Source organism: Schistocerca cancellata, chromosome 8, assembly GCF_023864275.1.
Source record: "Schistocerca cancellata isolate TAMUIC-IGC-003103 chromosome 8, iqSchCanc2.1, whole genome shotgun sequence".
Classification (NCBI taxonomy): domain Eukaryota; kingdom Metazoa; phylum Arthropoda; class Insecta; order Orthoptera; family Acrididae; genus Schistocerca; species Schistocerca cancellata.
In genome coordinates this window covers 339,983,208-340,010,148 of record NC_064633.1, presented here as the reverse complement: position 1 = coordinate 340,010,148, position 26,941 = coordinate 339,983,208, and the positions used below count along the sequence as shown (strand labels likewise).

General features: G+C 42.7%; 1 protein-coding gene across 1 annotated transcript in view; it reads left to right on the top strand.

Annotated features, from left to right (window-relative positions):
- The window catches only part of LOC126095560 (mucin-2-like), a 155,396-nt gene that overhangs the window by 63,151 nt on the left and 65,304 nt on the right, over positions 1-26,941 (top strand). The window contains exon 3 of the mRNA XM_049910338.1: positions 4,143-4,278. Coding sequence (XP_049766295.1) covers positions 4,143-4,278 — 136 coding nt within the window. The remainder of the gene's footprint in view (positions 1-4,142; positions 4,279-26,941) is intronic.

The window sequence follows — 26,941 nt, the reverse complement described above, 5'->3', positions numbered from 1 at the left end:
CGCACAGAGGCATTAAAACAATCATTTTTCCCGCGCTCCACGCGTGAATGGAAGCCCTATTGTTTGATACACTGGGAAGTGCCCTCTGGCATGCACTTCACAGTGGTTCACAGGGTAGTGTAGATGTAGCTATACATTGTGCGTTAAGGATAGCGATCCTCCTCCGCGGTATTAGGAAGGGGAGGGTGGCGGGTGCGTTGCCCCGGCCGCCTTTTACCCCCAAGAAAGATCCTAGTGATTTGATAGCAGGCTCAGAGGACGTGGTGCCTTCATGAAAGGACTGGAACGAGGAAATATTCCCACCCCTCTCCGGCGTTGAATTCGGGACTTCCAGTACCGAAGTCTAGTCCGCTACCTGCTAGAGCACCACGGCCACAACACACTGAACGTCCAGATAACATGTTTAGCGTGCGGTGCATCGACTGAAAAAATGTGCCACGTGTAAAACAGAAAAATAAGGTATGGTTGCAGTCACAACATCGCTGTTACAGTATCCTGCGGAAACCAGCTCATAGATGTAGGCCACTGATGGGATCGTTATAAGATTGGACTTCAGCATCAGCTAAGGCCTGACGATGGTGTGCTGAGCCACCGAAACTGGTTGCAGTGTAACAAAATAACATCAAATAGTCAGTACCAAAAGGCACAATTCTAAAACTGCGTAACACCGGCTCTGGACTTGATAGTGATCTCAGTTCGGCGAGAAAGTGGTTCCACAAGTTTATTCAGGTGTTCCATACCCATTTGAAGCATCTACTGACAATTGTAGGGCCCACAGAGCTAGAAAACTGCAGAGATGTGGTCTCATACGTTTCATCCGCTGTTCCAAATAGCCCTAGACGTTTCCTGTGATGATGTACGGGCCGAGTCGACGAGCGATAGGGTTCCTTAATGTTCATCATATCAGGAACGTACGCATGTAGTCTTGCGAACACGGTTGTCATCTTGGACAAGTAGAGTGTTCACACCATAATCGTCATGAAGATGTAGAGGATAAGATAACACCTGGGCACCGAGAATGTTGAAATAAGCATCCTGGTTCGTGTCCAACGTAACCTGAAAGAGCTTTTCCCAATTAATAATGGAAAACTGCCGTCAAAACATCACAAAACCAACTCAGGCCTGAATTACACCTCCGTAGACTACAGTTTAAACACCTTGCATGATTTGAAAAAGAGCCAAAATCGTAATTCGTCGGACCACACTACATGCTTACAGGCAACTACTGTCCTATTTATGTGTTGTTTGATCCACTGAAGACGTGCAGGTTTATGTCCCGCAGTGAGCAACTGGCTTCTTGCTAGGAATCAGACCTCAGCTGTCCGATGCATACGGTTCTTTTCCTTCTTCTTTCTTTCTTCCTAGGCTAAAGCCTGTTTCCTTCAGTACCCCTCAGTCTACCGTGAGTTTGTCACTCCAACTTTCCCTTAGGCGGCCAATATCTCCTTCCGGTGATTATTTATTACGATTTTCACAATCCTCCGTTCATCCATCCTATCTATATGTTAGTTCCATTCTTGCTTTTTCTTATGTACGCTGTCGTTAATGGATCCCGAGTTACATCCTTTTCTTCCTGTTATCCTTCGCAGAATTTTCCTCTACGTGGGTTCCAAAATGTTTCCGGTCTCGTCTCAGCTTTGTATGTCATAACTGATCTCAAAATTGTTTTGTATATTCTTGCCTTTGCATCTTTTCCTATATGCTTATTTGTTCCAAATAGTGTCATTTAAACATCTAGGCACTTTGTTCGCTTAGTGATAATTGTTATCTAACTTCCTTTTAGACATTTCCACTGCTCGATAGTTTAGTACCAAGATATTTAAGTGTCTGTTGAATAATTTTCCCATCCTATTCCAGTCTGAACCTATTTGGTTCCACAGATGTGGTCATATATTTGGTTTATTGACTAGATATGGCCATACTGTGCTTTTTGGCTACCACGTTAAATATCTATAAAGGTTCCGGCAGGTTCCCCACATTTTTTGTCAGATGAACTGCATTGTCACCACAACAAATTATTTTTATTTCTTCGTGCCCCCAGTCTATGACCACTACAGGCCAATACCTTCTTTATCATCTCGTCCACAAATATATTGAAAAGCAACGGGTTCAAAGAGTCACCTTGTCTAATGCCACTATTAACTGCTACGCACCTAGTTAACCTGGAACCAATTTTCGCCTGGATGTAGTTGTTAGAATAAATGTCTTCAGTTGTTTTTATTATGTTGGATGGACTCCCTCTATTGCAGAAAAGGATTTAAAACATCTGTTAGCTGAATCGATAAAACAAAGATGAAATGGTGTGTTATATTCAATGGACTTCTCTACAATCTGTCTAAGAATGAATATTGTATCTGTGCATGACCTATAGGATCTGAAACCAAATTGTTCGTCTGCAAGGATTTTAGTGCTTTTTATTTATTTCCTATTTTTTTGCTGTGAGTTCGATAACTGAACTCAGCAGACTTATGCCTCTGTAGCTGGATGGGCCTTTCCTATCTCCTTTTTTGTACATGAGAATTGTAGTAGTAGTTCTCCAATAGTTTGGAATTTTATTACCAGTTATAGCATTGTTAACCAACTTAGTTAGTGGATATCCTCCATACTTCAGTAAGTCATTGGAAATCCTATGTTTAATTGGAGACTTACTATTATTTAACAGACTTCAGATTCTTCTCTGTATGTGAAACAGTTACACCTTCATTTACTTGTATCCTAACCTCTGATCTTTCTTCGTTTTATGCTGATTTTTTACCTTCTCTTACAACTCTCTTAAATATTTAATCCATGATTCCTCATTTATGTCGTTCACTTTCAAAATTCCGTTTAATTCTTTTCTCTGCTGTCAATTCATTTTCCATATTTGTTTCCGCAACCATGGAGTTCCATTTGCAATGCAATATTCCCTCATAAACTGATTGGAATAAGAACGTTCATGCCCTGAAGTCAGCAGTTCAAGTCGAGTTTTTAAGCCGACTGTTGTTGACTGGGTATGAAATTCGTCTCTGGTCTCTCTCAGTTTGGGTCTTTCTATGACCACTGTTCTTATACTTTGTTTACGACAGCATTCCTTGTAGACATGTACAGTCCGCATTGATACATCACAAAATAGAGGAACATGATTCACAGTGTGATCAAGAACACGTCCAAACACGTATATTCTTTCTGCCATTCTGTCACGCCTTCGCGACGACGCATCTTACTACGATGATTCCATGCAACCGACTGGAATATACACAACGCTTCACTGACACGAGTTCTCCTCGGTGGTGTGTCTCATGACAGTTCTACCCAAAGCGACGAGTGCCCTCTTTTAACGGATGACTAATATTTTGTGTGACGTGCATATTTACGTTGAGAATCAACTAACGGTCTCTGTATCAAACGTTGATTCTCTGAATGTCTTCTCCATTTTCGCTACACTTTTCTTAAGTTGCAACAACACCACATACTTATGAGGAGTATGATAAATTCGAGGTTCATGTATCTAAACGCTGTTGCTGCTGTGATCCCACTTGGATGGAAGGGAGTGTTCGAATGTATCAAATGGTAATGGAAACTTCTGCCTATGAATTCACACCTAGTGGAAACGAACTATGCGCCTTCAATTTCCTGCAAGAACTATTGATTATCTGCACTGTCTATGGTTTAAATGGTTACCAACGTGCTCAAAAACTGCAGTCTTCTTCGCTGCTCATCGGCTGTAATTATCAATAATAATCATTACCAAATTAATCATCCATGCTGCTGTTATGTCTCAATACTTTGAGGTCATTACAATTTTCTGCCATTGATATAACTATTCGATCAGATATTCAAAGTTGTGTTCTTCATTCTAAATATACATTCGTTGAAATTCATTTTTAAGACGCTGACATTCTGACACGCATTTATTAATAAACTAACAGTGAACGAAATTTAAAGTTGATGGACGTTACATTTACAGAATCCCCTGGACGAGAAAAACAATATCTCACGACAGTAGTGCTATTAAAAACTATATTTAGATAGAAAATCTGGGTAAACTACCTGCACTGATTTAGGAAATAACACACATATATGTATTTGTGTCAGATAAAGATCATTCGAGCAATTCTGCACTTTTCTGTCTGAATTAACGTAAACGTTCTGTGTGTTCGCAGATACGTGAAAGCTGGGAGCAACAAATCTTCCTTCAAGTTCAACATTCCAGTCAAAGGCTGTGGAACGGTTCCTTCAGGAGGATTCGGCAAAACAGTCGACAATATCATCGTCATCCAGACAGAAGATGACGTACAGGTAATCCTTCAAACAAATATCTTATTTTATTTCTATGGAACTCTACTCACGAGACATTACACTTAAACTGCCCCACACGATGATATTAAATACCTCACAAATTTAAGGAAATATCAAGATGAGGTCACAGTGTCATATGATAGTGTGTCACTTGACAAATGGTTGCGTTAAAGAACTAAGTCTTGAAAAAATCTTCATAGGCTAACAGCTAACACATTTATCTTTCTTGGTTCCCTTTATATGCTGTCAGTTTAGGATAATTTTTCTAGCTGTTACAACATTTCACTGTTAAAAATTAATGTTTCATGTATTGTTCTTTTAGATTGTCAAAATGTTATTGGACAGCTAGTGAATACTGAGTTATTTCTTAGCTCATTTTCACAGCACGACAGCAAACTATCAACCATTTAAAGCAAAATTGTACGTTTGCCACTTTCATCAGTTATTTCATGGGCGACTTCTGCTTCATTGGCACTGAACACCGACACGTCAACATTCCGTTCCTTAAAAATGAGAAGCTGAAGCAAGAAAAATGGGTAGGTAATTTTGTTGAAGACGGAGAGGTGGCCGACATTTGTAGCTAGTGAAACGTCTGAGCAAAGCACATCAGTGTAGGTAATGTCGTCCAGTTACTGCAGTATCTTAGTAGTTGCTCATACGTAGAATGAAAGAACAATGTATGCTACGCAATAGTTAGAGCTCGACATTTCTGTTGAGCAGTAGGATGTCCGGTATGTCTGTCGGCAATCCTGATTTCAGTTTCGTTATTTTCCTAAAACAGTTTAGGGTATTATCTCTATGATTCCTTTCACATTTATATCTGTACTCCGCAAGCCATTATACGCTGTGAGGCAGATCATTTTCCCCTCTTCCTATTAGCAGCACTTTGTATGAGCCACAATTTCTTTACTTTTAGTATGGCCTTTAAGTGAGATGTATATTGGAAGAATTAGTACGTTCCTTGACTCATTCAGAATGCGTTCTATCAAAATTTTGAGAGTAATATCTCCGTGTTTCACAGCGCCTTTGTTATAACGTCTCCCACCGGCGGTTTGTTGAGAGCGTTTCTTCTTCGAATATTTTGCATCTCTCCCATAAATTTAACTTCAGAAGGGTCTCAGATTGACGAAGAATACATAAGAATTAATCTAATCGAATGAGTGTTACGTAAGCGACCTACTTCGCTCGCGAATGACTTTTTTTTTTTTTAGGATTGTTTCAATAGATCTGAATGTGGTACCTTCCCTCCTCTCAGATGAATTTGTGTGGTCCTTAGATTTTAAATTTCTCCGGACTGATAGTCCCACATAACTGAAGATTGTGATTCATTTCACTGAATGATCGCCGACCGCACTGACAAACCATAGCGGATCTTTTCACCTATACGCACATTGCAATGCACTTTGTGATATAAGGGGCGATTAAAAAGTTTCCGCTCGAAAGACGTACTGTCGAGAATCAGTATGCCAATCAGGAAAAATTGCCAAGAGCTTTCAGGAACTCATCACACCGATGCTCCAGGTTGAAGATACCCATTTGGTAAAACACCGTGTCCTGTAGCGCGAAGAAGTCAGTAACTGTCTGTTGCACATCTTCTTCCGACCTTTCAATGGCTTTTTTAAGACAACGAAAGCGTTATAATTGGATGGGGAGAGAGTAGGACTATAGGACGGGTGCTCGAGTGGGTCCCACTTGATTTGGCGTAAATTCTGCGTTACGACATTTGTGATATGCTGATGTGCGTTATCATGAAGCAGCAGCAACAGCACGGAACTTGGCGCACTACTCCACAGCAATGGTTTTCGACAGAGATGCCGCTCCATACCAATTCTTCATTGTCCGGTGGATGTCTCTCGGTGTTTGCCCTTCGGCAGCCAAGAAAAGAAAAACAGCACGTTAGTCCTGTTTGGACGCATTTGGTGATAACGTCGCCATACTTCAATTTACCGCACACACACCCGAAGGACATGAATGCCATACTAATTACTTGCCTATATGTCGGTGCTTATATACCAGCATCGGAGTTGCGCTACGTTACATATACGCTGCAGCAGCGCGCACACACGGAAACGTTTTGATCACTTCTTATATTTAGAGTTACTTACAACACACACTGATTTATCTGCAAGTCTTCACACCTTTCGTAAGAGGTTTCTAACCGTGTCAGCTCCCTGTCTCCCTGTACACAAAATATACACTGATGGGCCAAACACTACGACCACTGCCCACCATGAGACTGAATGGTGCCTAATTGTGTTGGTGGCACATGACCTAATAAGGAAAATATATGACAGGAGCAGAGACGAAAGGGGAATCATTCCAGCAACGATAAGGACCATAAACAGTGGAATCCTCTGGCATAAGCGACTTTAGCATTGTCATACCTGGCGCCCGCAAACGACCATTTTGGAAACGGTGAAGCTGGCCAGCTGTACGTGTGCTACTGCCGTGAAGATCTATGGAAAGCGTTTGAAGTACGGTGAACCTACTGTACAAGTGGGCGGCACTGTGTAAGACGCGCACGCCTCACCACAGACTATGGAGATCAAAAGGTTGCTCACTGTCTGAAGCAGGATAGGCGCCGATCTGTCCTGACGACAGACTAGACTATGATGCAATTAAAACTGTTTTGAAGCACACCGTTCAGTGTACATTTTTCAATACCTACTTACATACTCCGCAAGCCAGGGGTATGTGGCGAAGGGCATGCTTTTCCTCTACTAGTCGTTTCCTTAGCTGTTCCACTGGCAGACAGGGTGATGGAAAAACGACTATCCACAAGTCGCCGTACGGGCCCTAATTACACAGATCTCATTTTCGTCTTCCTTACGAGAAACGTTTGTTGGCGGCAGCAGGATCGTTATGCAGTCAGCTTCAAATACCGGTTCTCTAAGTTTTCTCAGTAGTGTTCCTGGTAAATAACGTCGCCTTCCCTTCAGGGATACCCATTTGAATTCTCGAAGCATCTCCGTAATACTCCCGTGTTGTTTGAACCTACCAGTAACAAATCTAGCAGCCCGCTCTGAACTGCTTCGGTCTTCCTTTAATCCGACTTGGTGCGGATACCAAACACTCGAACTGCACTCAAGGATAGGTCGCACTAGTCTTCTATTCGCTGTCTCCTTTACCGATGAACCACTTTCCCGAAATTCTCCAAGTAAACCAAGTAGACCATTCACCTTCCCTACTACACCCTCACAAGCACGTACTTTTCGTATCGCTTTGCAACGTTACACACAGATATTTAAATGACTTGACTGTGTCAAGCAGGGCAGGGATAGTGCTGCATCCGTATTTTACACGTTTGTTTTTTCTACTCATCCGCAATAACTTACATTTCTCAACATTTAGAGCTAGCTGCCATTCATCACACCAACTGGAAGTTTTGTCAAGTCAGCTTGTATCCTCCTACAGTCACTCAACGGCGACACCTTCCCGTACACCACACCATTACCAGAAAACAGCCCCAGACTGCTTCTTACTATTTCCACCAGATCATTTACTTATATAGAAAACAACAGCGGTCCTATCGCAATTCCATTGAGCATTACTGACGATACACTTATTTCTGATAAACACTCGCCGTCGAAGACAACATACTCGATTCTATTACTTAAAAAGTCTTTCAGCCATTCGCATATCTAAGAAACTATTCCGTATTCTCAAACCTCCGTTAAGAATCTGCATGGGGCACCGTGTCAAATGATTTCCGGAAGTCTAGGAAAACGGAATCTGACTGTTGCCCTTCATCCATAGTTCGCAATATACCATGCGAGTAAAGGACAATCTGAGTTTCACACGAGCGATGCTATCTAAAATGGGGCTGATTCGTTTACAGAAGCTTTACGCTCCCTAGGAATTTATTTATATTCGAACTGAGAATACGTTCAAGGGTTAAGAAGTTGGTCTGTAATTTGGCGGGTCTGCTCTTTTACCCTTCTTACATGTAAGAGTCATCTGCGCTTTCTCCCAGTAGTTTGGGACTTTGCGCTGGACGAGAGATTCGTGAAAATTCGAGCTAAGTAAGAGGTCGATGCCTTAGAGTACTCTTTGTAGAACCGAATTTGGATTCCATCCTGACTTAGAGATTTATTTGTTTTCAACTTTTTCAGCTGTTTCTCTACGCCAGGGATGCACATTACTACGTAATTCATATGGGACTCTGTGCGATGGTCAAATGAGGTATGTTTGCACGATTGTCCTGCGTGAACGACCTCTTAAAAGCGGGATTTAAAACTTCGGCTTTCGTTTTGCTATCTTCACTTGCCACACCAGACTGCTCGATGATTGACTAGATGGGACCCTTAGACCCGCTTAGCAATTTTAAATTTGACAAGAATTGTCTCGAGTTCTCGGCCAGATCGTTTGCTACGGTGTGATGGTGGTAGTTGTCGTATGCTTCGCGCATAGATCTTTTCACAGACGCCCGAGTCTCTGCTATCTTCCTACTGTCATCACCTGCGTATTCTCTTTTGAACCGAGAGTGCAACAGCCTTTGCTTCCTCAGCATTGCTGAACACAGGACTCCACAGCAGACGACCCCTTCGCGTTCCTGTATTGACCCAACGATGTGGTGAGTTACCATTGCAGTAGACACGGGATTATCGAGATTGCATCGTGGATCAATAAAACCCGTCATCTGGTTGGATGGATCACGTTTGTGCTTCAGCAGGTTGATCTTCATGTGTACATATGCCGTCATCCAGGCGAACAGCCGGCCGATGTGGCCGAGCGGTTCTAGACGCTTCACTCTGGAACTGCGCAACCGCTACGGTCGCAGGTTCGAATCCTGCCTCGGGCATGGATGTGTGTGATGTCCTTAGGATAGTTAGGTTTAAGTAGTTCTAAGTTCTATGGGACTGATGACCTCAGATGTTAAGTCCCATAGTACTCAGAGCCATTTTGAACCAGGCGAACAACTGCTCGACATTTGCACCGCCTCATGGGTACAGAGCGGTGGTGACAGTATTGTGGTATGGGACACAGTCACCTGGCCTTATATGGGACCTGCCTTAGTAATCTAAGGCAATATCACATCCGTGAATTACTTTTGCGGTCCATCTGTATCCCTTGATATCTTTCCCGACGGCAATGGCATATTCCAGCAGGAGGCGAGAATCGTGTTACTGTGGTCTGTGGAGCATTATAATGAACTCGTGCTGATGGCAACCGAATTGACCCAATCTAAAACCGCTGAAACACATCTATGATGCAGTGGGGCGCCAGCGCCGCGCCTGCAAACCACTGGCTCAGAATTTACGGGACTTTTGTGGCATATGAGTAGACGTCTAGTGCCACATATTTTCGGAAACCTACCAAGGGCCTGTCGAAATATGTGCCACAAAAAATCTCTTGTGTATTGCGTTCTAAAGGTAGACCAACACGGTATTAAGCACATGAAATGTATTCGCAGATGGGAAAATGGGCAGCCATCAGCTGGGTAATGGAATGACGACAGTAGAACTTTGTACCGGGCCAGCACTTGAACCCGGATTCCTCCTTCATCGCGAGCGGTAGCCTTACCATTAGGGCATTCGAGCACGCTGCACGGCAATACCGCAACTTCCATATGTCATCGACCATCTGCCGTCAACCTGCACTCGTACATCCATCATATATATTCCTGTACAATTCTCGTACAGGGGAGACATTTTAATTGAGAGTCGGATGCCCGGTATCGGCGGATGAATACGACATTGCAGCGCCTGTGCTGTTCAGAAGTATGATGCCATGTTCTTTCTGACATGCATGACTGACTATGGAAATCATTTCAACGCATTTGCAGCTCTATGCTGGGCGTCGACATTATCGAAAAGCTAGTGATCTGTGTTGCTCAAACGACGACCGTGTTTTACTAGCTGTTAAAAAATGACGAAATTCCTCCAGCTGTATTAAGGTGTTGGTTTTATTGGCAACTAGTTTCGATGTTGTTACAAAATCATCTTCAGGCCCTGAATACAACATACCATACATAAACAACCAATGCAACAACAGTAATTTATGAGTTATTATGCAAAACAATTCTATTATAACCATATTACATCACTTTTAGCCGGCCGGAGTGGCCGAGCGGTTCTAGGCGCTGCAGTCTGGAATCGCGCGACCGCTACGATCGCAGGTTCGAATCCTGCCTCGGGCATGGCTGTGTTGTGTCCTTAGGTTAGTCAGGTTTAAGTAGTTCTAAGTTCTTGGGGACTGATGACCTCAGTAGTTAAGTCCCATAGTGTTCAGAGCCATTTGAACCATTTGAACATCACTTTTAGAATGACTTAGCTTCCTTGTAGGTTTAATGTCAACTTGCTTGACGATACTTGAACTGTTTCCCCCGCGTGTAGAGATTGTTCTGTTTAATACTGTTTATAAGACAGTAGTTCAAGTGTTTATATCCGCTTATACCTACAAATAGATTTCAATATGTTGTCACTTCGATAAGTAACTAGCCCCTTATTAGTCAGTTTATTTTAATCAGTAAATTGGTCTTACAGTCAAAATAATTGTGCTTCCAACTTTCATGCTCATTTCTCGTAAATCAGTGGGTAACCGATATGCTTTAACTACCAATTCTATAAAACGACTGAATTATAAAGATAAATAAAATGAATGAGTCCCCATGTTGTAGTAGTGATTGGTCCAGTAGACTATTTGTCCATAGTAAAGAGAGATTAAGCGCATCATTGATTGTAATTAACTCGAATTGACACTCGACGAGATCACATAGTTAATACAAGAATTACACAGCGTGTATTTTACAGAGTGGCTGTTTTTGTGTGTATTTATTAGAGGAACAACAAATAGATTACATATATGACCGTTTTATTTCAACTGACATTATCTAGATTGCTTCTATTTAGAGCATTGCCGTGTACCTGATCGTACTTTTGACCATGTAAACTTTTTGGAATTGATTATTTTAGACCCTGGTCATAGCCTTCGATAAGACACCGACATAGAAATTATTTGGTTCAAATGGTTCAAATGGCTCTGAGCACTATGGGACTCAACATCTTAGGTCATAAGTCCCCTAGAACTTAGAACTACTTAAACCTAACTAACCTAAGGACATCACACACACCCATGCCCGAGGCAGGATTCGAACCTGCGACCGTAGCAGTCCCGCGGTTCCGGACTGCAGCGCCAGAACCGCTAGACCACCGCGGCCGGCAGAAATTATTTCAGCAAGGTATTACCTTTTACTTTTATTGGAATGAATAGTTGATTAACATCTATTTTACACTATTGACTACCTTGTATCAGCTGGGTTTCACACCATTTTTTCGGTCCCTTACCATTTCTTTCGTGGTGTTAGGAACGAAGTTGTCTAAGTAAATTAGGCCACTGTTACTTTAATACGATGACGTTACAGAATTTTGCAAACGTAACTCTACCTTGCCCACCGTTCACTACTAGAAAACAATGAAGTTTACCTAACGTATGTCTGATTGGCAATGCGTATGTTCTCCTTTTTATAGTTCAGTATTTACAGAAAAAATTACAATGTTCCACGCCTGTATTATTAATCCATTAGAATAATGACATGTCGATTAAGCTTTTATATACCTCCATTTTTAATACCTGATATTAACCTATCATAAAACGATTGTGCATATACAGCTTCATTTGTATTTAGTGATACCACGTAAATGGCCAATGTCCAGAATGATGGAATATTAACAGAAATGACCAAAAATATAATTAGTTCATTAAAATTATCCATTATGTACTATGCTTATAATAGAATTGTTTTGCATAATAACTCATAAATTACTGTTGTTGCATTGGTTGTTTATGTATGGTATGTTGCATTCAGGGCCTGAAGATGATGATGTAACAACATCGAAACTAGTCGCTAATAAAACCAACACCTTAATACAGCTGGAGGAATTTCGTCATTTTTAACATATATTATACTACCGGATATCAGCGTCGTGGTGAGCGGGCGCGGACCGCAGGGGAAACGCTTGGTACCCCAGACCGTAGGTGAAACCCCCAGGAGCGGGTTTGGTGAGCGCGGACCGCAGAGGGAACACCTAGAACCGCAGCGGACGGAAAACGGAGCAGCAATGCTCCAGCAGGTCGCAGGGAATGGGCACGGACCACAGAGGAAGCGCCTGCAGCCGTTGGTGGAGGGGGAAGGCCATAGGCATAAATACTGGACCAGGTCCACTCGAGGAGCAGTCTCAGGTCGCACCTGATGAAGGCCACGAGCTACGTGACCGAAATATCGTGCAAGTACGACGCTGATATCCGGCAGAACACCCGACAACCCAAGATGTCATTAGATCGCCGGGAAAGCCTGAAGAGTTATATTATACTAGCTGACGTCCCAAATCGTCCATTTCAATTATAGATATACGAAGATAGTTTTACTAGACGTCGTAGGGACATTTTAGGTCTAGAACCGGTCTATTTCCACTACCTTTCGGACTTAGAATTTTCTCGCTGCTGCAGTGTGTATATCTTACTTAGGAGTGTGGGCAGAAATCGGTGCCGGAATCTGCGGTTAGATAAGCGATTAGGAGTGCGCCGCTGCTCTCCGCGTCTGATTTCGGTAGAGCCACAATGGAATTAAATAAACTCCTGCTCTTGCATACAGCCGTAGGGCATCCTATAAAGTTCTCTCGTGGTTAAAGAAGAATCCTTATCGGTCTAGGATCAGTAGATTAATAGGTGACCGACTACAGAAATCATACCACAGCGTATGCAGCTCTGTGGTGCGTAACGATATTATCGAAAAGTTAGTGATATCTGTTGCTAACACGATGTCCTAGTTTTACTATGCATACATGTCCGAAGGAACATTGTATCACACTTCTGAGCAACGCAGGCACTGCAATATCGTACCGTCGGTATTGAGCAGTTCGTCATAATGTTTTGACTCATGAATGTGTGTCGTGGTCGCGTGGGATTAGCCGAGCGGTTGCCGGCACAGTAGCTCAGCGTGTTCGGTCAGAGGTTTAGCTGCCCTCTGTAATAAAAAAACTGAATTAATGGATCAACGACGAACTGAAACAGGTGTCTTGAGACGTCCGCCCCGAGCAGATGCAACGAACTAAAAACGAACAAACGAAAAAAAAAAAAAAAAAAGCGGTCTAAGGCGCTGCAGTCTAGGACTGTGCGGCTGGTCCCGGCGGAGGTTCGAGTCCTCCCTTGGGCATGTGTGTGTGTTTGTCCTTAGGATAATTTAGGTTAAGTAGTGTGTCAGGGTAAGGACTTAGGACCTTAGCAGTTAAGTCCCTTAAGATTTCACACACAGTTTTTTTTTTTTTTTTTTTCGTGAACCGCAGAGGTCTACTTGCTCTGCATGAGACGCAACCTTCGCCTCTAACCACGCCTCCCCATTAAGATTACACACTTAGGTTTGACTGCTAGGACGTCTTCTGTCCAACAGCATATCAGTTCGGATATTTTATACACACGAATTTTGTCCATTAGGCGATGGTACGGGACTGTAGTGAAGATGCCTTGAGCTCTGTTCTTCTGGATCGCATGAACGAACAGACCAAGCTAGGTTTTATATAATCAACGCTTTTGCAAGAAAATCTGATTCGTTTTGAATGGTCTGTGACGATAGCTCCCTCGCCTCTTTCAAATAAGTCATTGATTACCTCGACTTGAAGTCGTTGAGATAATAAACTTTTCTCTACCTGTAAGTAATTCGACTTCGTTTACCGTAACTGCTGATTTTCAATGTAGTACTACTTATTTTGTATTACGAAGAGCGGAAATGTGCGCAAGCACTATCATTATAGCCCTAGTTTACACTCCGACAACGTGATGTACAGTGTGGTCACAATTAAACTTGAGCCAACGCAGACGGAAAACCATTTACCCTTTGGGTACCAAACTTCACAGGAATGTTGTTAAAACGGTGCGCTGCAGGCTTTGCGTTGCTAGTAGTGTTAGTGTCACGAACTGCCGATAGGCTCCGGTATTGGTACAACGACGTGGGGTTGAAACACAAGCATCAGTGTGCATTATAGTTGCAGACAGTCAACAAGAGTGTGGACGAGATGAGCAGGGTTTACGTGCAGAGCTGTTTTATCAAAACAACAGCAAAAGTGCCGCTCTCTTCGTGAATATCGACACATTAAAGGAATTCGGGCCGGCCGATGAGGCCGAGCGGTTCTAGGCGCTTCAGTCTGGAACCGCGCTGCTGCTACGGTCGCAGGTTCGAATCCTGCCTCGGGCGTCAGTATATGTTATAGTTATACTGATAGAAAAACCTAGTTTGTGGGTCTGTGAATGAGGTACAGTATATTAAGTTTTGGATTTGTCATACAGTAATCCATTTGAGGCAGTGAGAACCATAAGGAACTAAAGCACATCAACATCAGTTGTGAGACTGTGATATTGATTCATGCTTCTGACTTCTGTTGATCTTGTGGCGAGTCACTTTTATGTGTGCTGTAACCCACAGTGTATATATGAATATTCACGAAAACTGTCTCACTCTTATATTCCCTTAAATGTGAGATCAATGATGGTGTGCTTTTGACCTATATGGCTCTCAGTGCCTCATTTGTATTCTAGTCAAGTGACATTATTACTTGAATTTCACTTCCACAAATGGCATTTTGTGTTCTGAGTTGGTTGTTTACTGTGCAGGAATCGGTATTTGTGTGCAGTATCAACATTAAGTCTGTTGATTCTCTTTTTAAGGTGCTAACAGAAAATGCTCAGAAACAGTTAGTTGCAAAGGAATTAGGGCCTCCCAGATCAGATCCGTTGATTGAGAATGTGATGAAATCAAATAAGCATCTGTACAAGCAAATATTTAACAAAGAACTGTACAATAGCGTAAGTTGTTGTGGTGGTGTAATGTAAGACTGTCTGATTTTCAGCCCGGAAGTTAATTCGTGGACTAATTCATCTTTAGGGATTTTGTACATTTGTCCGAAAAAAAACAAAAAAAATCTCGAAAACTCTCACTTACACAAAAATTCAAAAATAAGAGTGGATGTGTGTGATGTCCTTAGGTCAGTCAGGTTTAGGTAGTTCTAAGTTCTAGGGGACTGATGACCACAGATGTTAAGTCCCATAGTGCGTAGAGCCACCTGAACTTGAAAGGCATTCGGAGAGGCCCTCTCTTCACACCGAGAAGTTCGAATTAACTGGTGATCTGAGAACTGCTCCTGGGAGACACCAATTTCGCCTCAAATTATTGAAAAAATTACTATTGCCGCTGTCGAGAACGCTGGACACCAAGCGCGATCTTCAAGCAGTGCACGAATATTCCATGGCCCAACGTTCGAAAAGTGCTGTGAACAATTGTGAAATTTATAATTGTGGTTTTATAATACGGGCAGCCACAGCCGTTGAAATTCATGATAAATTGACCTTGAATGAAACTGCAAACAGCTATTAAGTCAAGATTTAATCACGGCCGGTTTCGCTGCGTTACAGCAGCGTGTACAGGTGGTTAGTGGTGTCACATAGATTAACACATTCTTAGTCACAGAATCCAACCCCAAGGAGAAGGGAAGTCGTCAAGAAATAATAACAGGCAGAGCACTGAGGCGACCAGTGCAGGGGATGAAGCACCTGTTGTTGGTTGCCGCGAGGGTAAACCACTGGAGGCGGTCAGCTATATATGTTGTGGCGGTTATTATTCATAGGATTGGATTCCGTGACTAAGAGCTTTGGGAGGGGGAGGGGGGGGGGGACATCTCTGTGTCCTAATTTATGTGACACTACTAACAAAATGTAAATGCTACTGCAACGCAGAGAAACTAGTCGTGATTAAATAGTCACCTAACAGTTGTTGTGCTTTTATTCAAGTTCAGTTGTGAAATGGTATCTCTAGTGCGGTCCCAGGCTCTCGTGGATGCAGGTAGCCATCTACTGAACAAAGTTTGTAGCGTGCTGTGCAATTAACAATTGTTACCCCTTTCATGTGGAAACTAAAATGTGTTTCTTTCAATGGTTTATTCGTCATTTCTCTTCCGTATGTCTCTAGACATGTTTAAACCGAGTTTAACTGTGCTACGATCACTCGTTTTCAATGGCGGCCCCCTCAAGTAATGAAAGTTCAATTATAACCAACCCGTAGAGTGTATTGTGCTTCCACAATAGAGAACGAGGAATGCATGCCGTCTGATGTTCGGTAAACGCTGGGAACTGGTAACAGCGAAACGAAAACCACACGAGAAACGTAATGTCACACCCATTAGTGGCAGAGTTCATGAATTTCAAACGGACTATTGGCGGTATTTATTCATTAATTAGTTTAAGTGAGTAGTAGACGGAAAATGAAACTATCATTCCTTTCGACATGTATGTACCGTCCATAGCAATGTTATAAAAAACCCGGCACGAGCTGTAAATGAATGGCAAGAGAATAAACTATGGTCTTGCTGAAGGAACAGTTCCAGCAATCACCTTATGTTTTAATAATTATTTAACTTGACCGAATTAGGGTTTTCAGGTCTGTTCTTGCATAGAACTAGGGTTATACACGTACAGAAAATTTTAATCACAGTTTAATTAGTAACAGTAATTATAATTTTATGATAACAATCATACTAGAAATAATCCACAAAACATATTATAAAAAATGGGATCCACACAAAAAAATCTGAACATATTCTAAATTATTAAAAGTTACGTAAACAATGCGCGAACATAGCGTTCGGTTTTATCATCGCATAAAAAAAACAAATGATTCAAAATGGACGAAACGCATCATCAACATCTGTCACTCGAAACCGAAAACAATAGTACCATGATACATGGACTTAAAGAAAGATGTAGAGGAAATGCATACACAACCGGATGACACGCAAAACCGATACATATTCAGATCAGCTGTAGTGACGTTTCGGAGTTTCTGAAACGAGAAAAGAACAGCTGGTGCCAAATGGTCAGATGAATGCCTTGCTAGACTCATTGTTTTGATAAGAAAGGTATCTCACTTAAACGGAAAAAGAAAAACATGGAAGCAGCGACCATAATGGTTGCAAGCTTACCGTGATCCTTGACTCGCCGACTAACGAAATAAATAAATAATCACAAACAACACTGATAACGGCAATAAGAGAAGTACGACGATGACCTGAAACGCAATTTGCATGCACCTGTGATTATCTGGAGTAACAGTATTGTCTTGTAACTAATAACAACAGCAATACTACTACTACTCCTACTACTACGATTACTAATGCTAGCACCAATAATAAAAATAGCAACAATAGTCACGACAGAAAATTCGAGTGTACTTACGAGTATAGTTCAAAAATGTGAAACTACGGGGTGTCAAAAAGCCTCTCTGGAGTGCCGTATGATTGTTAGCCGCGCGTGCGATATGCCGCAGTGAATATACCAAAATAAAACTCAGTGAAATACAAGTTATTAATTTATTCAATATTCATTTGTACTTACAAATTTTCACATTAAATGTTGAAAGTGTCCCCCCTGTCGTTGAATACACAATTCAATTCGTCTACTCATGTTTCCAAACACAAGCTGTAACATTTCTTCTGTAACAGAAGCAGTGAAAGTGGATATTGCAGTTTTCAATTCATCGATGGATTTTGGACGGGTTTTACAGACAGCTGCCTTTGTTGCACCCCAGAAGAAAAAGTCAGGTGGTGTTAGGTCAGGCGATCGTGAAGGCCAAAGTCCCTGTGAAATTATGCGATCACCAAAAACATCAGCAAGCAGTGACATTGAAACGCGAGCTGTATGCACGGTTGCACCATCTTGTTGAAAATAACCGTTCAGTACTTTACTTAAAACAAGTTCTCCTATGAATCGGTACAGAATATCACTGCAGTATCGTTGTGTGTTTATTGTTTCGTTGAAAAATATGGGACTCACAATCCGACGTCTAGAAATTGCAATCCAAACTCCTATTTTCACAGAATGAATACACAGTGGATTTGCAATACTCCACATACGAGAATTTTGCGAGTTCATGTACCCGGATAAATGAAACCACCCCTCATCAGTGAAAAACGTATCATTAAGAATATCCCTTCCATTTTGTTGAACGAAATTTTTGAACCATTGACAATAACGCAGTCTCTTGCCATGATCAGTATTTTTCAGTTCTTGCACGGCTGTCACTTTGTATGGGAAAAGTTCTAATTTTTTCCTTACAGCTGTGTGGGCCGTTCCAACTCTAACATCGATTTCCTGGGCTAGTTTTCTTACTGACTTGTACGGACTCATGGACATTTTATAGGAAATATCGAGTAGTTTATCCTCAGACAAAATGCTAGGACGACCACTTCTCGGTGCATCTGTCACCGAACCCGTACTTCGAAATTTGTTAATCAAATCTCGCACAGTATCACGATGTGGGAGTGTTGTCTACGGGAAAACTGAATTAAATGTTTGACGAACTGAAACTGTATATTCACCGCCAGCTATGAACACTTGTTCGACTGAAATCACACGTTCTTCAATGGTTGGCACTTTAACAGTGACAAAAACGAAACAAACGAACAAAGGAGCTAAACTTAACGTTCACGCCAACACGTAACGACACACCCCAACGATACTACTGACGCTGGCTGATATAAACGAAACGGTGGAATGTTGGGGCACATTCATACGGCACGCGCGGCTGACAATCATACGGCACTGCGGAGAGACTTTTTGAACACACCGTATCAGCTAGCGAGCTTTAATAGAGAGAAATTAAGGTGGTCTGCCCCAGCTACAGACTTTGGCAATTAGGAAAGCTCTGGTGGGAAAGGGGGTTACTTAGTAGTAGCAGAGTAAAAGTTATGTCAGAAGACAGAAGGGAGGAGGGTATAACATCCCGCTCCGTGGCACTCAGAGGCAGAGCAGAAGCTCAGATTGGAGAACGATAGGAAAGTACACTGCGTGACAAAAGTCATGGATAGCGATATCCACACTTGTAGATGGCGGTAGTATCGCGGACGCAAGGTATAAAATGGCAGTGCATGGTGTAGCTGTCATTTGTACTCGGGTGATTCATGTGAAATGGTGTCCGACGTAATTATGGTCGGACGACGTGAATTAACAGACTTCGAACGCGGGCGGAATGGTAATTTCCATTTCGGAAATCGTTAGGATATTGAATTTTCTGAGATCCACAGTGTAAAGAATGTGCTAAGAAGACGAAATTTCATGCATTACCTCTCACCACGGACAACGCAGTGGCCGACGGCCTCCATTTAACGACCGAGAGCAGCGGCATTTGCATAGAGTTGTCAGTGCTAACAGACAAGCAACACTGCGTGAAATAACCGCAGAAATCAGTGTGTGACGTACGACGAATGTATCTGTCAGGACAGTGCGGAGGAATTTGGCTTTAATTGGCTATGGCAGCAGACGACGGACGCAAGTGCCTTTGGTGCAGCGCCTCTCCTGGGCTCGTGAGCGTATCGGTTGGACCCCTGGAAAATAGTGGACTAATCAGATGAGATCTGATTTCAGTTAATGAAAGCTGATAACAGGGCTCGAATGCGGCGGAGACTACACGGCGCCATGGGCCCAGGTTGTCAACAAGGTACTGTGAAAGCTGGTGGTGGCTCCAAAATGGTGTGGGCTTTGTTTACATGGGATCGACTGGATCCTCTGGTTCAACTGAACCGATTATTGACTTGAAATGGCTACGTTGGGCTTCTAGGAGACCATTTTCAGTCATTTATGGACTTCTTGTTCAAAATAACGATGGAATTTTTGTGGATGACACTGCAACATGTCACCGGACCACAAATGTTCCCTGTTAGTTTCAAGAACATTCTGGAAATTTCGACGAATGACTTGGCCGCCCAGGTCACCAGACTTGAATCCCATCAAACCTTTACGGGACATGATCGAGAGGTCAGTTCGTGCACAAAATCCTGCACCGGTTAACACTTTGGCAATTATCGATGGCTGTAGGGGCATAATGGTTAAGTATTTCTGCAAGGGACTTCCAACGACTTGTTGAGTCCATGCCACGTCGATTCTCTGCACTACGCCGGGTAAAAGGAGGCTCGACACGATATTAGGATGTATCGTATGACTTTTGTCACCTCCATGTATATCGGTTTAACCTTTCACAGGAACCAACCAAGCATTTGCCTTAAGTGATTTAGGTAAACTATCGAAAACCTTAATCTGGAATGCTAGACCGGGTTCTGAAGCGGTGTTTGAAAACAAGTACAGATATTACTCTTATTTTAGCAAACTGATTAATAATTGTCACTGGGAGTTGAAGATGAGATGCAGTTTTTTGATATTGTGAGATATTATTCCAAAGTCGAGTTTCTGCTACAGAAAAAGAATTTAGAGAATGCGGCTGTGTGATGGAGCGGCATAGGAAGGATTGTTCTCTGATGGGAACTAGTTCTTCTGGTGTGGTGGTCAGATGACTATGGACTTTAAAGATACGTGAGGTATTGTAAAAGTGATGAGGCAATAACGTTCACAGAGCGAGGAAATAGAATGTATGCAAACCTGCGCTTTTAAGATTTAAGTTATGATGACGGTACGACGAATTGAAACTCGTTCCTCCAGAAAAAGTGACCGCCGTTATGCCTCGCTTCGCCAGACGGGCGGACAACGCAGCGTCTGCCTTACCCACAAATACGAGTCAGCTGCCGCCTGTAACTGTGAAACTCACTGTTACCTCACCGTGACATCGCGTAATCCTGAAGATCGCCGCCTGCTTCGTTCAGGAAATAAACAAGACGATGTAAAGGGGAATAAACAATTCAATCGCATCCAGTCTCGCATCAGGCGTCTCAAATTGCGCTGAAGTAGCGTGAAGGTCGTAAGAAGTCGCTGACAACGTAGGATTCGTGATCTCTGCATAGTAAGTGACAGAGTAAATGACCCTGAAGTCGTATCCGATGTCAGCGAGGCTCAAATTTTCATTCAGTCGTCCTCACTTAAGTTTTCTGTGGAGTTCTTAAACCTCTTCCGACGAATATGAAGCCAGTTCCTTAGAAAGGTCCGCCAACCATTTCCACTTCCATTCTGTTTCAGTGTATGATTGGACGGTTCTTTTAATTTTGGTGCAACTCCCTGGCATTCAGATCGCGAGGTAATTTTTATTACGTCCCCCTAAAAATTCCGCAGAGCTTACATAACATATTGTCTAAGAGGACAATGAAACCTACAATATCGATACACCACGTTTATGTAGATGAGTGTGGTGCAAGTTTTAGTGTTTTATATGTTGCCTGGTCCTCTTCCCATAATAATGTCCGGAAGATTTTATCGTGAAACCAAAATTAGCGTAAGGAGATCCATGCATGGAACACTCAACCAGCTCCAAAGGAAAATCCTACCTAACGACTGCACACAAAATCCTCAGAAGTTTTCGTTTCATATTAAATTAATAGACAGATCGAAGCCATCTGTAAAGACACTCTGTGGCCATAATGGCATCGAAACTGACAGAGAGAAGGCCGAAAAAGTAAACGCCTTTTTTCAAAACTGTTTCGCTGAGGAAGATCGTACAGTATCAAATCGTAGCACAAACACAAAAATGACAAATGGGCATGGGATAGGAATGAACTGTAATCTTCCAACAGATGAAAGGCCACTTGATGTGATGTGTTAACAACACGATACTACATAAAGTATACGAAACAACTTCGTCATCTTCTGACGGCGGTTTACCGTAAGTCACTGTAGGACTGAATGGAAAAAAGGGCAACTCATTCCCGTTTTCAATAAGGGTCGTCGAACACACGCACAAAACGGTAGGTCTACATTTCTGAAAGCGGTCTGTTGTATAATTCTGGAACCTATTTTTTCCTCGACTATGAAGACATTTCTGAAGAAGGAAAATCTCTTCTATAGGAATCAACACGGGTTTCAAAAACAACGACAGCCATAAACCGATCTCGTTCTGTTCACTCACGAGACCCAGAAAGTAATAGGTACCGGCGTCCAGGTTGTGCTGTGTTTCTTGACTTCCGGAAGGCATTCGATACAGTTCTGCACTGCCGCCTAATGAACAAAATACGAGCGTACGGAATATCGGATTAGCTGTGTGACTGGACTGAGGAAGTTTCTAGCAAACAGAACACAATGTGTCATTCTGAAAGAAGAGAAATCTCCAGACGCTAAAGTATCTTCGAGCGTGTCCAAATGGAGTGATACAGGTGAAACGCAGCCTACCACTCGGTTGTCTTGCAGGGGGCGGGGGCGGGGGGGGGGGGGGGTATATATATAAGTTGTCTGATCTTTCGGACATCTCGAAACAACAGACACCATTTTGATCCAGCAGCCATTACGAATTAAGACACAAGGAAATTTCCGACATTGGCTGGGAGTGGGAAATGATTGAAATCAATGGGGAAAGTTGGAAATTTGTGCCGGAATGGGATTCGAACCCGCGTCTCCTCCTTATTAGGTAGATTGTGTGCCACTGAGCCATCCGGACACAGTGGTCATTGCAGCTGCACGGACTGCCCAGTACGCCTCCCGTCAGACCCAAATTCTCGGCGTATCCACACACTACCGATGTAGTGTCCCTGCTCGTTGTCCTCATTACTCGTGGCATCTCGCCGATACCCGTAAGAGTTCGACCTTGATGTAGATCTGCACTGAAGGTGTCATTGGCCATCATCACCTTAATTATCGGATATGTCCGAAAGGACAAACACCATGTTAATCCTCCAGCCACTACGGATCAAGACGCATCACACAGGTATTCCAAACTGCATCAGGATCCACTGCAAGTACTATGACAGTTAGGCGAGAGGTGAGAAAACTTGGATGTCACGGTCGAGCGGTTGCTCATAAGCCACACATCAAGCCGGTAAATGCCAAACGACGCCTCGCTTGGTGTAAGGAGCATAAACATTGGACGATTTAACAGTGGAAAAATGTTTTGTGGAGTGACGAATCATGGTACACAATATGGCGATCCGATGGCAGAGTGTGGCAGTGGCGAATGCCCGGTGAAAGTCATCTGCCACCGTGTGTAGTGCCAACAGAAAAATTCGGAGGTGGTGATGTTATGGTATGGTCGTGTCTTTCATGGAGGGGGCTTGCACCTCTTGTTGTTTTGCTATTTTACGAGGCACTATCACAGCGCAGGCCTACATTGATGTTTCAAGCACCTTCTTGCTTCCCAAGTTGAAGAGAATTCGGCGATGGCGACTGCATCTTTCAACAAGATCGACACCTGTTCATAATGCACGGCCTGTGGCGGAGTGATTACACGACAATAACATCTCTGGAATGCACTGGCTGCACAGAGTACTGACCTGAATCCTGTAGAACACCTTTGGGATGTTTTGGAACGCCGACTTCATGCCAGGCCTTACCGACCGACATCGTTACCTCTCCGCAGTGCAGCACTCCGTGAAGAACGGGCTGCCATTCCCCAAGAAACCTTCCGCCACCTGCCTGAACGTATGCCTGCGAGAGTGGAAGCTGTCATCAAGTCTAAGGGTGGACCAACACCATACTGAATTCCAGCATTACCAATGGAAGGCGCCACGAACTTGTAAGTCATTTTCAGCCAGGTGTCCGGATACTTTTGATCACATAGTGTATATAAGCTCAAACAACTCGCATGACATGGCAGTAAACAAGAGCCGGGATGCGCCCAACTGCTTCGTCGTATTAAGAATGAGTTACAGAGCCAAGAAAGAATGACAGCGTCCATCAGCGCACACAGGAAGGGAGTGGAATTCACCCACCCTATGTCACAAGTTGCACAGATGGAATAGCCCACATAGATGAAGCAAAACTGGGGAATGCATTACAGAATTCTTTTACAAATCATACAATTAGAAGGGAACGGTTCTTAAAAAAATAATTATAGGAACGAGAAGTACACTTCAAGGGAGGTTGAGTTGCACCACAAGCAAATTTAACGGTCTAAAACACGCTTGTCCGACCGCGAAAAACCAATGTATACCAGTCAGTAACACGAGGAAGGTAATACAAGCACCACTGATTAAAGCCACTGAAAAGATTAAAAGAATAGGTCGCACAGAAAACTGTCTTGCCCCAAGGCCACAATGAATTAACCACAGGGAAAGTTTCGACGAGCTGCTAGAGAACACAGATTGACGCCGGTGCAAGTGCCGCTTTCCCCCAGTGGTAGAACTCCTTAGCTGGTAGCTGCTGCCCACCAGAACGCCGTTACGGCGATAAACACCGGGCTGGCTCTACTCTCACCCGTCTAAGTCCCCATGGCCAGCGTAGCCCGCGTGTCCCAGGACGAATTTCAGCGACGATCCACAGACCCAGAACACGAGGCCACTCGAGTCAACACGGAGTAAAACTGTGACGCATTCCCGGCTCTGCTCCTCAGCCAACCTCGCTCTTCGATGGTCGAAAGTCAATACAGTGGGCCCTTCCCGTGTGACAAATCAGGCCGCCAGCCACGCCCTCTGGTCAAAGATGAGTACACTTCAAAGCATGACAAGACCGATCGATTCGTGGCACAGCTCAACAGGACCGTTAATTTCCACAATATACAGGATGATTCAGCTGACGCTACCTATGTGTTTTTTCAGCCCGCAAGACCTTCAAAAAACATAGTGAGATTTTCATATTCTCTCGCTCGCTACGCGCAACCTACTGGTTCAAATCAAATGGCTCTAAGCACTATGGGACTTAACATCTGAGGTCATCAGTCCCCTAGACTTAGAACTACTTAAACCTAATTAACCTAACGACACACACACATCCATGCTCGAGGCAGGATTCGAACATGCGACCGTAGCAGTAGTGCGGTTCCAGGCTGAAGCGCCTAGAACTGCTCGGCAACCTACTGGTCCTACAGAATAAATGAACAGGACCTTTTTGTAGGCAATTTATTGTAGTTAAATTTTGTACTTGGATACATTTTCTCTGGAGGCCACAGTTTTCGAGTTATTCAAGAAAAACTCATTTGAATGTCACTTTTGTATGTTTTTCTTGAATTATTCGAAATTACGGCAAGCAGCAAAACAGCATCTAGCACAAAATTTAACTACATTAAATCTCCTACAAAAAATTCTTGTTCACTTTTTATATAGCATTAACAGTTTGCCCGTAGTAAGCGAGAGAATATGAAAATCTTGCGTGTGGTATTTGAAGGTCTTGCAGGTTGCATAAAACCCATCGGTAGGGGCAGCTGAATCTCCTGCATATAAATGACCTAGTGGAGAACGTTGGAATTTCCATGAGGCTTTCGCGGATGATGCTGTTATATAGAGAGAAGTCGTGATAATAGAAAATTGTACCGAAATGTAGGCAAACCTGCTGAGCGACGATAATTTGTGTAAGGACTGGAAATTGGTTCTTAACATAAACAGATGTAAGATACTTCAATAACGAGGCACGAAGGTCCATTTCTGTATGATAACAGGATTGCAGAGCAATCACTGGAAGCAGTCAAATACATAAAACATGCGTATGTAGAGATTTAAACTGTAACGGCCATATGAAACTAATCGCAGGTAAGGGAGATGACAGACAGAGATTCGTTGAAAGAACACTCAGGAAATGTAGCCCACTGAGAAAGGACGTAGCTTACAAACCCCTCGTTTGACCAATGCCTGAATATTTCTTGTCAGTCTGGGATCCGTATCTGTAGGACTGATAGAGGAAATGAAGAAGAGCTAAAGAAGAGCAGCGCGTTTCGTCACAGGATCGTTTTGTAAGCTTAGAAGCATCTCGGAGACCTTCATGACATTCCATTGACAGAAGTCCAAAGAGATGCGTTTTGCATCGAGGTGTGTTTCACTGTTAAAATTCCGAAAGCTTACGTTCCTAGAAGAGTCAGTTATTATACAGGGTTCCCATAAACTGTCTTCACAACTTGAGACTTTAATATCTTTAAAACTCTGCTAGATATTAACAAGTGGTTTTCAACACGTGATAAGATAACTCATAATGCTTTATTTCCTCATTTATACACATTAATATGTGCACCCTCAGTGGCACAGATAATGTCTAGTTGGAATTGCAAACTCTTGTAACATGTCCTGGTAAATACCAGCACTGACAGCAGACTCGATGAAAAAGAAGAGACCGGCGATACAATTGTGCATTAGTCTGCACCAGACACTGACCATGGGACTATCTCTTTCCATTTCCCGTGTAACATGAGGATGCTGTGAACCCTATGTATGAACACTATGATGATTGGTTTCCCGGATACGCGAAACGTTGCCTCATTGGGGAAACAAATCTTTTCGAAAAAGTCATTATTTATGTTGTTCTTGCCTAGCATATCAGAATTACGTCACTTAGAAGGTAAAAAAGAAACTTTATGAGTTCCCTTATCACATGTTGAAAAACATTTGTTAATATCTAATATAGTTTTAAAGTGATTAACATTCTGTGTTAATTCCTCAACTTGTATGTCGAGAAAAGAGTATGGACGCAATATCTGAGAGATTCGAGCTTACAGCAAGGCTTACAAATATTCACTGTCCCCGCGAATAATTCGCGACTGGAACAGGAAAGGGAGAAATGAAGTGGTAATCAAAGTACCTCCGCCACGCCATAATGTGGCTTGCGGAGTGCAAACGTATATGTAGAAGTAGAAAAATTTCATATCTGATGTTTAAAAACAAACATACTCTGTCTTTGTACTATTAATATCGTATTAGTAAATCAAAAACGGAGTTTGTTTATTTTCCATCCATAAATACTCAAAGTGTTTATTTTTTCCCCAGAATTTCAATATCCTTTCCAGATATCTCCTTGGTCTCTTCTACAGCCTACTCAATGTACAGATTTAATA